This window comes from Nerophis lumbriciformis, linkage group LG27, assembly GCF_033978685.3.
Source record: "Nerophis lumbriciformis linkage group LG27, RoL_Nlum_v2.1, whole genome shotgun sequence".
NCBI classification, from domain to species: domain Eukaryota; kingdom Metazoa; phylum Chordata; class Actinopteri; order Syngnathiformes; family Syngnathidae; genus Nerophis; species Nerophis lumbriciformis.
Window position 1 is genome coordinate 28,246,040 of NC_084574.2, and position 11,893 is coordinate 28,257,932.

The 11,893-nt window shown below is 41.2% G+C and overlaps 1 protein-coding gene and 1 long non-coding RNA gene across 2 annotated transcripts in view; one reads left to right on the plus strand and one right to left on the minus strand.

The window, feature by feature from the left end:
- The window catches only part of LOC140679945 (uncharacterized), a 57,828-nt gene extending 46,865 nt beyond the window's left edge, over nt 1-10,963 (minus strand). The window contains exon 1 of the long non-coding RNA XR_012051218.1: nt 10,878-10,963. This is a non-coding gene — a long non-coding RNA (uncharacterized lncRNA). The remainder of the gene's footprint in view (nt 1-10,877) is intronic.
- LOC133624565 (uncharacterized) lies at nt 657-8,388 on the plus strand. Its single transcript, XM_061988234.2, has 2 exons — nt 657-956; nt 4,929-8,388. The coding sequence occupies exon 2, from the start codon at nt 5,410-5,412 to the stop codon at nt 7,183-7,185; it is 1,776 nt and encodes a 591-aa protein (XP_061844218.1). The 5' UTR covers nt 657-956; nt 4,929-5,409; the 3' UTR covers nt 7,186-8,388.
- Nucleotides 10,964-11,893: the final 930 nt, after the last annotated feature.

Sequence of the window (11,893 nt, forward strand, 5' to 3'; positions counted from 1 at the left end):
CAGGTCAGGCTTCAAGTTGTACTTCCCGAGGACTCTAAGGAAGTGTAGCCGCTGCTGAGCCTTCTTGATGATTGATGTGGTGTTGACTGTCCAGGAGAAGTCATTAGAGATGTGGACTCCAAGGTACCTGAAGGTGGTTCTATGTTTATATTGATTTTAATATTATTTTTAATATTGTTGTGCAGCACTTTAGAAACATTTTTGTTGTTTAAATGTGCTATATAAATAAAGTGGATTGGATTGGGGCCTCACAAATTGTGGTCCCCTCCAAGGTTTGTCATTGGGTTGATTTTTTTCTTGCCCTGATGTGGGATCTGAGCCGAGGATGTCGTTGTGGCTTGTGCAGCCCTTTGAGACACTCGTGATTTAGGGCTATATAAATAATCTTTGATTGATTGATTGATTGTTTGATGGTTAGTTATGGTTTGAATTCATATCCAACAATTGGGAGAACGTCTTTTTACTGTCAATATCGGCTGCTGAGTTAAAAAATGTTCTGTTTTCTGCTAGTGGTGTGCCTCGGGATTTTTTTCAATTAAAAAAATGTGCCTTGGCTCAAAAAAAGGTTGAAAAACACTAGTTATGGAACCGACATTATACAAATGTGCATTTATTGCCCACCACTTAATCCAATCCTCGCGTAGTCTCGCGAGGACACGCAGAGGACACAAACGTGACGAGGCAGCGGAGGAGCTGTTACGCAACCATTGACCTACTAACACATATTTCTGTAGAGGCTGCCGCACAAAGTAGAGCAAAGTGTCCGGCGGAGCACAACACTAGGGCGGCCCTAACTCGGAGACACGCACCACCGACTGAACGGAGCGCAAAGAAGGAGCAACTTTTTTTTCCTGTCCGTTGGAGGTTTTTTTATATCTGACAAGAAGGCGGAAACGGCACGAGAGACGCTTTTGTGTCGGGGAAGCCTTTACGTTGTTTTCCCCTCCTCCACTAAGGTATGTTTTTCACGGCACTGTTTGTCTGTCTTTACGTGTAATAATTCCCTAAAGCGGCCATATCTCCGCATAAGGACCGTTATTGAGTAGGTTTATAGGGGTGGACTCGCCGGTCATGGCCGGTTATTGTTCGCAGCCGGCAAGCCTTCGACTCGCTGGTCACGTAACACAATGTTACTCGCCCTGTGAACATGTGCTCTCCATTTTGTTTTTGCCTGTCACCTCCGACTTAACCTCATATATTAATAAATATGTTTACTGGCGAGGTGGGGTGTTTTCCTACATTAATGCCGATTTTGTTCGTTCGGGCACATGGCAGCTGCTGCTCGCATGATGGAGGTCATTTAAAAACGGCCATCATACCACTAGTCCACTTACGCATTATTAAAAAGTAAATAAAATAAAAAGTATAATAATATTATTAATGTTTAGTTATTATTGGTATTATTAATAATAATATTATTATATTATTGATGATGATAATATATTTGAAATTTCGGAGAAATATAACCTTAGAGGAACATTTTAAACATTTGTATGCTCGTACAACACTTAAAATCTTTAGTATATCAGTATGTGGAATTAAATTACGGAACGGATTAACCAAAGAAATCAAACAAAGCACCAATGTGATTCAGTTTGAGACGGTTCAAACGACAAGTGTTCACAAAGTACACAGAACAAAAATTATGATGAACCATTTTTTCTTATTGAGACAAAGATTATTTATGTATTTAATATTTCTATGCTTACTATGGTATATTATTTATTTATTGGTTAACTGTTCTATTACAGAGAACAAGGACATTTGATAAAATTACTATGATATGGAAAGGGGTAGGATTAAATAAACTCTGCTTCTACGGTACTACTTTTCAGATGTGCTGTAATGAAACAACTGGAATTGTGTGATGCATTACATTGTGTCGTATGCATGTTTGAAATAAACTGAAACTGACCTGAAATTTAGATTGAGATCATACAAAGGAACGGTGTCTTATAAGTATCTCGTAGTTATTGCTTATTTGTGCCATTTCCATGAAAAAAAGCATGTTGGGTAAGGCAGGGCTGCTTTAGGGATGACATAACCAGCGCACAGCCGCAAATAAACAGCATCTCTCTCCTGGGACAAAAGGTCCTGGACCGTAGTTAATTCCAGCTCACTCTAAGATAAAAAAAAACCAAGTCTGCCAAAGTTTTATGTAATCCAAATGTAACCTGAGGGCTATAGAGCTGTTTTCGGACCAGGTAAAAGCAGCATTGGCCTTGTCGTGACTTTACTCAAATTAGACGAACAAGCCAGGATTCAGGATGTGATGCAATGCGTGAAAAAAAAAAATCTGCGTCTGTTGAGAGCCTTTTCATGTGCCTGCTGCCAGCTGGTCTAGTTTCAGAGCGTCTGCTTTCTGAATGTAGGTCAGACCTGTATTTGGACATGACATGAGGCATTCAAGGCGACTGGGGATCACTTTGAGCACTCGGTTTTTCTGCTCTCGGCCAGTTTATTCATGAAGGATTAAATTTCTTTAAACACTTTTAACATGCTTCCAAAAGACAACACATAGGGAAACACTCCCGTTCCTACTTCCCTAAAATTGTATAGAAACCTTTGAGTGATTTCCAACCAGTTACAGCATGAGTTCCAACAGTGTACACATTGCAGTGACTCTTGCGTCTATTAAGAATCTGGAATGTCTGAATTCCAGTCTCTCTGTTTCCCGTGACACTAAGCTGTAGGGCAAAATGGACGTGCCTTGCTAGGGGTCCCTCCACGTGTGTGGTTGGATCTTTTAAAAAGTTGGAGGAGGGGTCACACTTGCATCGGTGGGGGTCAGAGGTGAAGCACAACTCCCAGAGTAGAAAGTGCCTGGGAACTGCTAACCGTTAAAAACCACAAATACACCCTCTTTCTCTATTGAATCCTATTAGGCAGGTGAATGTTTGCTTTTAACTTTGGCTCCTTTTTTTCCAACCTTGCACTGGCGGGGAAGTTGCAGTAATTCAAAGTCAGTCAACTGTAACTTCTGCTGCAGCCTAATGTGCACGTTACACAAGCTTTGCAGTGCAACAAGGGTGATTCAGAGCACGTACATAAGGAGGAAGGCGGGTGTGGGGTGGTTGAGGCAAAGCCCCTCCCCACGCCGACCAGAGAGAGGCTGTTATGTGCGGAGATGGGTGTGCGCTCTGACGTCAGTGCCATCTCCAGCTATAATTTTTCATCTGCCTCTGATGCTCATTGTTCCATGCAGCTTTGCAGGCTCCGTCTAGCGCATGCGGAGATTGATGTTGCGTGAAAATCGCAGAGGCTTTCGTAATCTTTAGGCTGGTGACGCATTCGAGTTTGTCTCTTTGCTGCAGGAGGAATCTCATTTTCACCTCTCAAATTCCTCATGTTATTCAACACCCCCTCCTCACATTTTTTCTATTTGACTATTTTTAGAGTGCACTCTAATACTCCTTCCTTCTCCAGCCCTCCCTCTCCTACAGTCCCACTGACCTATTTTATGGCGCACTGTCAAAAAGACGGGAGGAGTGTTTACTGCTTAGCGTTGTTTCTAGGTCAGTGGGACACCGCAGACGAATACGTTCTTTCTTCCAAACCCGCCTTTGTTCCCTCCCCCTCGCTCCCCGGTCTTTATGAAAATAATTCTGCGTAGAGGGGAGGAGCGGGGGGAGGGGTTGACCCCTACATTTTTCCACGTCTGTTGGCGCGTGTCCAAATCCCGCTTGTCTGCGTAGCTTTCCTCCTGTTCTTTTAAGAAAATTAGGGAAAAAATGTAGTCATACAAGTTTGGTAACCTGCCTAATCCAGCCGCCAGAGTTATAAGAAACTCTGCTCCGCTATTGAGGACATTACTCAAGCTGTTTGAAAGTCATGCCATGTTTCTGTTTTTTTCCACTATGAGATGATGTAACAAGTTCATTGTCTCAAACAGGCACCAACCAGATGCTCACTTTGATAGTTAACATGGCATTGACACTTTGCTGGGATAGGAGTCCACTATCAGGGCACAGGTGTCCTATTCAATTATAATTTATAATGAATAAAATAATTAATCATCATAAAATGAGATAAATAACCACCGCAAATTTTTTAGATAATATTCTATGCGTTGAAGCACATTATAATACTGTATTGTAATACATTTTCTGTTTTATTACGGTCTCCATTACTTTTCACTGCCAACAACTCTTGTCAGCAGACATCTAAACATTTAGTTTTTCCCAACCTCTAATTAAACAGCTACTGCTCTCGAACAAGTGGTCTGCAACAGGCAGTTTGTGAGCTAACAATTGCTCGCCACATGATTTTCACTATCTCATTATCAAAGGGTCAAATTATTTGCTTATACTCCTGTTTCATGACAAATTACCACAAAAGAGCATAAAGTGGCCGCTTTGTATATAAAGAACAATTTAAATGTTGCCTGTCATATAAATAAAACACAAATAGCTCACATCTTTTTTTTAGTCAAAGTAGCGCTCAGATGGAAGTTCAAGACCTAACTTTGGGGTGACTGGACTGGTGTCAGCGAAAGTATTAACTTCATGGCATGTTGAGTGGGGGTTGGGTCTTCCTGTTGATCAGCCATGTTTAATCAGTATGCAGGTGTTCAGAAGCTCGTGCTCTAATGTCAGTCAGTGGACAAAACAATGGGTTGAATTACAGTCGTCTTTATGACACATACTGTCATTTAAATAAATAGTATTCATTCTGTCCGTGACCTAATGAAGCTACTGCAGTTAGACTGTTCTTAGAGAACCAGAAAAACTAGAATTAGTCTTGCATGTTCTTCCGTGTACTGCACATTACTCACATGTTGATGAAACAGTGATGAAACTTTGGATATCAGTTCATAGCAGCTATGTAAGGGGATACAATACATGTAACTTGTGACTGAAATGTTAATGTTTAGATTTTTATTGTGGAACTAACTGTCTTTCTTCTCCTTCCTGTGTCCTTCTCTGTAGATCAGCTGCACAAAGGCATAAAACATAGACCTACATCTTCTGTAAGACAGTGTGGCCCGACGAGTTTCAAAGCTGCTCAGACCATTTGGGCTGACATCAATAAAGTCCAGTTGACCTCCTGAAGGACCCCAGAGACTTGTGTGCACCAAAACAACGAAGGAACTCCAAATGCAAAATTGTTCCTTTTTCAAGGATTTTTGTGCGGAAGTCTAGTTCAATGTCTTAAGATGTTCACAGAGTTCCATCTCTTTTTAATCTTCTTGGCTAATTTGGATACTTGATCATTCCAATCTACAAAACAATCGGCAACAAAAACCAATGAGGCTCTTTCTTACAAGTGCACAAATACCTCATTCAGAAGTTTTTGCTGGTTCCACAACATAGTTGAAACTCTTTTTAAAACAGTACATTTGTGCTATTGCTGCACGTTTTTCCCTTTCGCATCTTGCTGGAGTTTCACTCTAGCCATACTTGGGCAAAAATGGAAGGCCTGAGTCTCCACCTCCCATCACCCAGCAACAAAAATGCCATGGAGGTAGACACTTTTACTACCTACAGCAACGGCCTCCCATCTCCAGCCCCCGAGGACGGGGCACGGGTCGGCCGCCAGAGTAAGGGTTCCAAATCCACTGTGGCATCTCGTCGCAAGCGAGAGTTCATCTCTGACGAGAAAAAGGATGATTCCTACTGGGAAAAACGGAGGAAGAACAATGAAGCTGCAAAACGCTCAAGGGAGAAGCGGCGCCTGAATGACATGGTACTGGAGACCCGGGTCATGGCACTGAACGAGGAGAATGTTCGTCTAAAAACGGAACTGCTTCAGCTCAAGCTGCGCTTTGGCCTTATCAGTACAGCGTCCTACATGGAGAAAAGCCAGCAGATCTCTAACAGCGCTGCCAATGGTAACTCGAGTAGCAATTTGAGCAGCATCAATGGCACCCCCAATAGTAATGCCTACCTCTCAAGTAGCGGCTACTCCAGTGCCTCCCAGGTCATGCTAAACTCTGACTCTTCCGAAACTGAACAGTCCAGCCACTGCGAGCGTCACGCCATGCTCCACAAGTACTCTCCGAGGGGATCCGTGTCGGACCTGTCTGACGGTTCCTCCAGTCCTGAGCCTATGGGCTACAGCATAAAGACAGAGCCTTCCAGCATGGAGATGGCCGGACTGGAAAACAACGGGATGGGATTATCAAGTCATATCTACCATGGCAGCCAGCCCGCTTTGTTGTCCCCTCACCAGCAGGATGTGCCACTGGCCGAAGATACCACAGACTACGAGCAGCCCTACATGGAAGCCTCCAGCACCACTCCTCAAGCCACTTCTTCGCAAAGGAGCGTCATCTTGTATCGGTCCAGCAGCGGCTGTTACCCCATGGACAGCCACAGGCCACACGAGCAGCAGAGCAGACTGCAACAGCATAGCCAGCACTCCTTGACTTCCAAGTTCTCTGGCTGCTCGATGACTATCACAGAGGTCGCAGAGAAGCTACAGAGAACAAAGACGGGGGACTGTGAGCAGTATGAATATCCCAATGGTCAGGCGGAGTCAGTCGAGGAGTTGCAAGAACGATACAATGGCCATCAGCGGCATGAAAGCCATCACGGACATTACAGCTACCAGGCTCAGGACAGTTGCCTCGAGCAAGCTGACAGCCAGAACCCCTTTGCCCCGAATCTGATCCACAGCACTGAGGAGGGCATGTCAGCGTTCACACAGCACAATCGCTACCTCGACACACTGGATGACGAGCCTCCTGTTCTTACTTATGAAGGAGGCCCCAGAGCTGATGGCTTCTACCAAGAGAATTCCTCAGCTAAAGATACGTCGTCCAGCGATGGGGACCCGCGGAGCTCTGACAAGGAGGGCTCTACTGACGACGAGTCCCCCTCATCATCGTCCTCTGACATCAGCAGCTACCACCAGAAAGGGTCCGAGGCTGTGGGGTCACGCGGCGAATGTCCGGCTGAGGTCAAAGGGACCGCACTGCCCCACAAGCTGCGTCTTAAGAACAGAGCTCTCTCCTCGACTAAAGTACAGATGGACAGTGGCGCGAGTGCCTCCATGTCTCCGTCCCCCACACTGCCCCAGCACCCTTACCTGGCTCTGCCGAACAATGGCCATGCCAGCAGAGAGGCGGACAATGAGGTCGAGTACACAGAGGAGGAGGTCAGGGCTCTGTCAGATGAGAGGGCGGAGTCAAAGATGGCATCAGTCAGCTGGAGTAGAGGTGGAAGTAATGAGAGACATGTTTAAAAACCGGTGGGAGATGTGTCAGTGTTTTGTCACTGGACAATGGACAACTCATCACTTTCACTGTGTCACTAATTTCCCTTTAGTCTCTCCTACCTCCCACATAGCTCTCCAGTTTCAATCACACATTGAAATACTCACATTTCTGGGATACTTTACTTGTTTTTATATTCTATACATGTTCCAATAATGCCACACTAATGTTCTGTTAGTGTGGCATTGTAAGAACTTTCCTTTGACCAAAGAATATTCATTTTGGTACAGTATCATTGTTCCACCCCTTCAAGCACTTAGATTGTATATTCTTGTAACATACATTTTTTTCATATGACATTTATATTTTAAAAAGAAAATGTGGCAAAAACAAAAAAAAAATTGCTATTGGATGCAGAAGTCTTTGAAGACTTTGAAGCGCCCAGTTTGTTGTTGAGACAACTCGTAAATGCCTCAAAAATCTTAAACGACAAATAAGAACAAAAACCCCACAGACCGTTGACTCTTTAGCATTATGGGTCAACTTGGGTGAACACTAAGAACATCCAGAACAGTCCAGTTGTCATATCAGTCAAGACTATGCAGTCTTACAGCGCTGACAAAGCACAAGGTGATCCCCGTTTGCCACATTTGACGGAATCGACACACCTCGGCATCCCAGGTGTCTAATAAAAAGATCTCCCATCACAAAGCTGCTCTCTCTCTTCTCATAAGGTGCCTATTTAATGTGTCGTCTCTTTTGTCCCCACATTGGCCAACGTCTTATCGAGCCCACTCACCTGTGCACTGAGCTTTAGCAGCCTGCATCATACAGTCTGTAGAAGTCTGACAGTTTCACTTCCTGGTGCCTGCCTCTGGCCACTATGTATAAATGTAAAGTTGTCTATCACTTGTATACTGCTGTCATTATTTTGTTATTTTCTATTATATGGCCTATTATTTTGTCTATTATTATATGTAATTTTATTGTCGTCCTGTTGTCATTTGGATCTATGCTCTTCCTGGTTGTGCTGTGTTTGTTTGCCCATGCTATCCCATGCAACAATTTGTACTGTGTTGCTGTATTACCTATATTGTTGGCCCAAACCTTCTGCGAAAATGAGACACTTGCCCACATGTGATCATGTATGGCTATACTTTGCGCAATGGCTGGAAAAACTTATTTTTCTTTGTGAAGGTTGAAAATGGGGACGAATAAAACATTGAAATGTGCTTTTTGACTTGACTGTAATTTCTCACTCTTCAGAGCACGAACATGCCACTGCTTGCACACTTATAAAATCATACAAACACGTTAATATGTTCATAACTGGACATTTTTTAAGTTAACACATGATCACTATTGCAAAGAGTGGCAGTTAGTGATATACACTTGCACATGGGGAGAAGCCCAGGGTAGCATTTTCAAGGGGGCGCCACAAGGGTTAGGGGGGGGGGAATAGAATTCTAAAAATGTATATTAAGTTACGTGAGTCAGATGGGCAGCATTCTCTAGGGGGCGCCAATAGGATGAGGTGTGGAGAATGTTATTCCCAAAATGTATTTTATTAAAAAATATATATATATATATTTAAAATTATATGTGACAGGTGGCATACATTGGGGGCGCCACAAGGATGAGAAAGCAAAAAATTGAATTAAATAAATTGATTTTGTAAAATTGTACTAATATTTATTTTTAAATTACCGTATATGAGCCAGATGGGTGGCATTCTCTAGATAAAGGGAAAGCAATAGAAAAATTTTAAAAATGTATTTGATTCATGCTTTTTCAAATATTTATATTAAATCACGTGAGTCAGATATCTCGGGCACAGGTGGCAAACTCAAGGCCCGGGGGCCAGATGTGGCCCGCCACTTCATTTTATTTGGCCCTCGAAAGCCTAGAAATAATATGTATTAATAAAGTACTGTAACGTTTCTTAATAAAAGTATCCTTTCTTTCTATTTTGGGAGAAAAACAATATATGTACTCCATGTAATCGCAAATTATGTTAACTTAAATATTGTCTAATTATGCAAAAATATATTATCAAACATTCAAACCATTTTTTTAAATAGAAATAAATAATAATAATGATTTCAAAGCAAGTTATCCATCAAATTGTGCAATGTAGAAGTAGCAATAGATTTCATGGTAAAATTGTAAAATTTACTGTGGTTTTTACAGCATTTTTCTCTAAATGGAAAAAAAAAAAAATAAATTTCTGTAATAAACTGTGGTGCAGTTTTGGTATTTACAGTAATACACCGAAAAATCTACAGTTTATTTGCGGTAAAAAACAACAACTGGCAGCTCAGAGTCCAACATTTTACAGAAAAAAATGCAGTTTTTATTTACAGTAAAAAAACAAATGTAAATTTTACAGTAAAATTCTGGCTACTGAGCTGCCTTTTTGACCATAAAAACAGCAGCACTGTTCTTCCATTTACAGTAATATACACTAAAATGCAACTTTCCATATTTTTTTTTACATTTTAGTTTTTAAAAAATGCATTAAAAAATTGTGTATTAAGAATATTCACTGTTAATAGCGGCCTTCTGGGGCCAAACATAACTGCGATGGGGCCAAACATAACTGCGATGTGGCCCTCAGTGAAAACGACTGACACCTCTGCTCGAGGGAGGAAATGTCAATTTGAAAACAATTATTACATTTTTCTCATATTTATTTTAAATTATGATTGTACTTAGACTTCGGGTTAATTAAAACGTACAAAAGTCAATTGATTGAACAGAAATTGCTTAAAAACAAAATATAATTATTTATATTTAAGGCTGTCTAAATTCATGAGTAAATATGAACAAATCCGTAATTGTTTCAGGCAGTTTGTCCAAGTAGCGTTAGTGCTGTGGATGCACAAATGTAGAGTTGATGTGGTAGTGACAGGCTGCACAAGAAAACAAGTTAATACGGAAGACACTAAACAGCACGTTGGTTCTCTCCATTGGAAATTTAAGTACAACAAAAAATATTATACACACTCTGCAGGAAGTAGTTGTCATTTCACTGACGCACTTCAATCTTAGATTTGCACATTGATAACACAAAAGCGGTAACATGTCCACATTAATGTGTATAATGTTTAAAAACAGTTTTTTATTAACGTGAACATGATGTTAAAGGTGTTTAATAAACATGTTATGCATATATTCCCACCTTTGCTGGGTCTCATTTCTCATGCAAAATGAAACACTATGTAAATTAAAAATAAATTACAGTATATTTAATTGCGATTAATCAAAATGTGAGTGTGAATGTTGTCTGTCTATCTGTGTTGGCCCTGCGATGAGGTGGCGACTTGTCCAGGGTGTACCCCGCCTTCCACCCGATTGTAGCCGAGATAGGCTCCAGCGACCCCAAAGGGAATAAGCGGTAGAAAATGGATGGATGGATAATCAAAATTTACCCACAGCAACCCTGTGATTAATCTAATTTAAAATGATAATCCTTTGACAGCCCTATTGATACTGTATTATACTAAATATATCACAGGGCTAGATTGTAAAATATATCTTATTTCACTACAAACATGTGAAATGACAAAAGCGAGTGAATGTGCGTCAAAATGAGCTGCTTTAGCCTTGACTGCAGTTGAAGTGTCAAGGGTGGAGGATGATGATGATCAGGTGTCAACAAAACATGAAAAAGACAGTCCAAGAGAACAAGCCAAAGATGTGTAATAATAATAATACGCACCTGCACTTGTGTACACTCCAAGTACATTGACAAGCTCTGCCAAGGCCAAACAATGATAGTGGTGGTGATTCCTCTCTTATTGCACCGAGGAGCAGATATGCAAGACAAATAATTCAGTAAACAGCTGAGTGTGTGGAACTTGGATGTTCATAAACACCCCTGCCAAAAAACAACAATAATAGATTTAGTAGGAAGATGCTTTGACAAGACAAAGTGGTTGCTGGTGCCAGAATTCACTTTATATTACCTCATTTTCAGGAAAGGTTTTCCTGAAAGTGTCCATTATTTACAAATGCAAATGTTGACAGGTATGTTCTGTTTTGCTCTGTTCTGGTATATGGAATGGTGTGAAATGGTCTAATACAGGGGTGTCAAACGTTCGGCCCGAACAGGTTTTATCCGGCCCGCGTGATGAGTTTGCCAAGCATTAAAATGAGCTGCATATTTTTTTTGAATGAAAGAAACTGCTGTTCTAAATATGTCCAATGGATGTCACAATAGCAATTCTGTTAGGACTAGTATGAAGTACAAAGTAAAGCGTGGCTGCGGCTCCTCTCCCTCGACCCAAATGAAACATAAAACTGCCGTTTTATGTCTTCTGCTTCGAACATATCGTTATTTGGCACCCTTGTTCCCCTATAATGTCTTTGTCAAAAACGAGAAAACTTAACCCTTTGTCGAGTTAGCACTGGATTGATACAAAGGAGGTATTTGATACCTCGAACAGTTTACATTTTGTGTGTTTTGTTCAATCCCAGAAAGACTGTTACTTTAAGTTTAATCTTGGTTTTGTAGATACACTGAGACCAAGTCTAAGCTCATTGTGTTTTTGAAGCTGCACCAATTTCCTCAGAATTTTCAACAAACTTTAAGTGTTTTGTCCAGAGGATTATTTGTGATTTGCACGTTTTCAGAATGTGCTTGTTATATTTTTGGCCAAAGTAAAACAAAGAAAACAACCTGGAGTTGTCTTTATTTTTAAATTATCATGGCATGATTTTACCATTCCGGGCCAC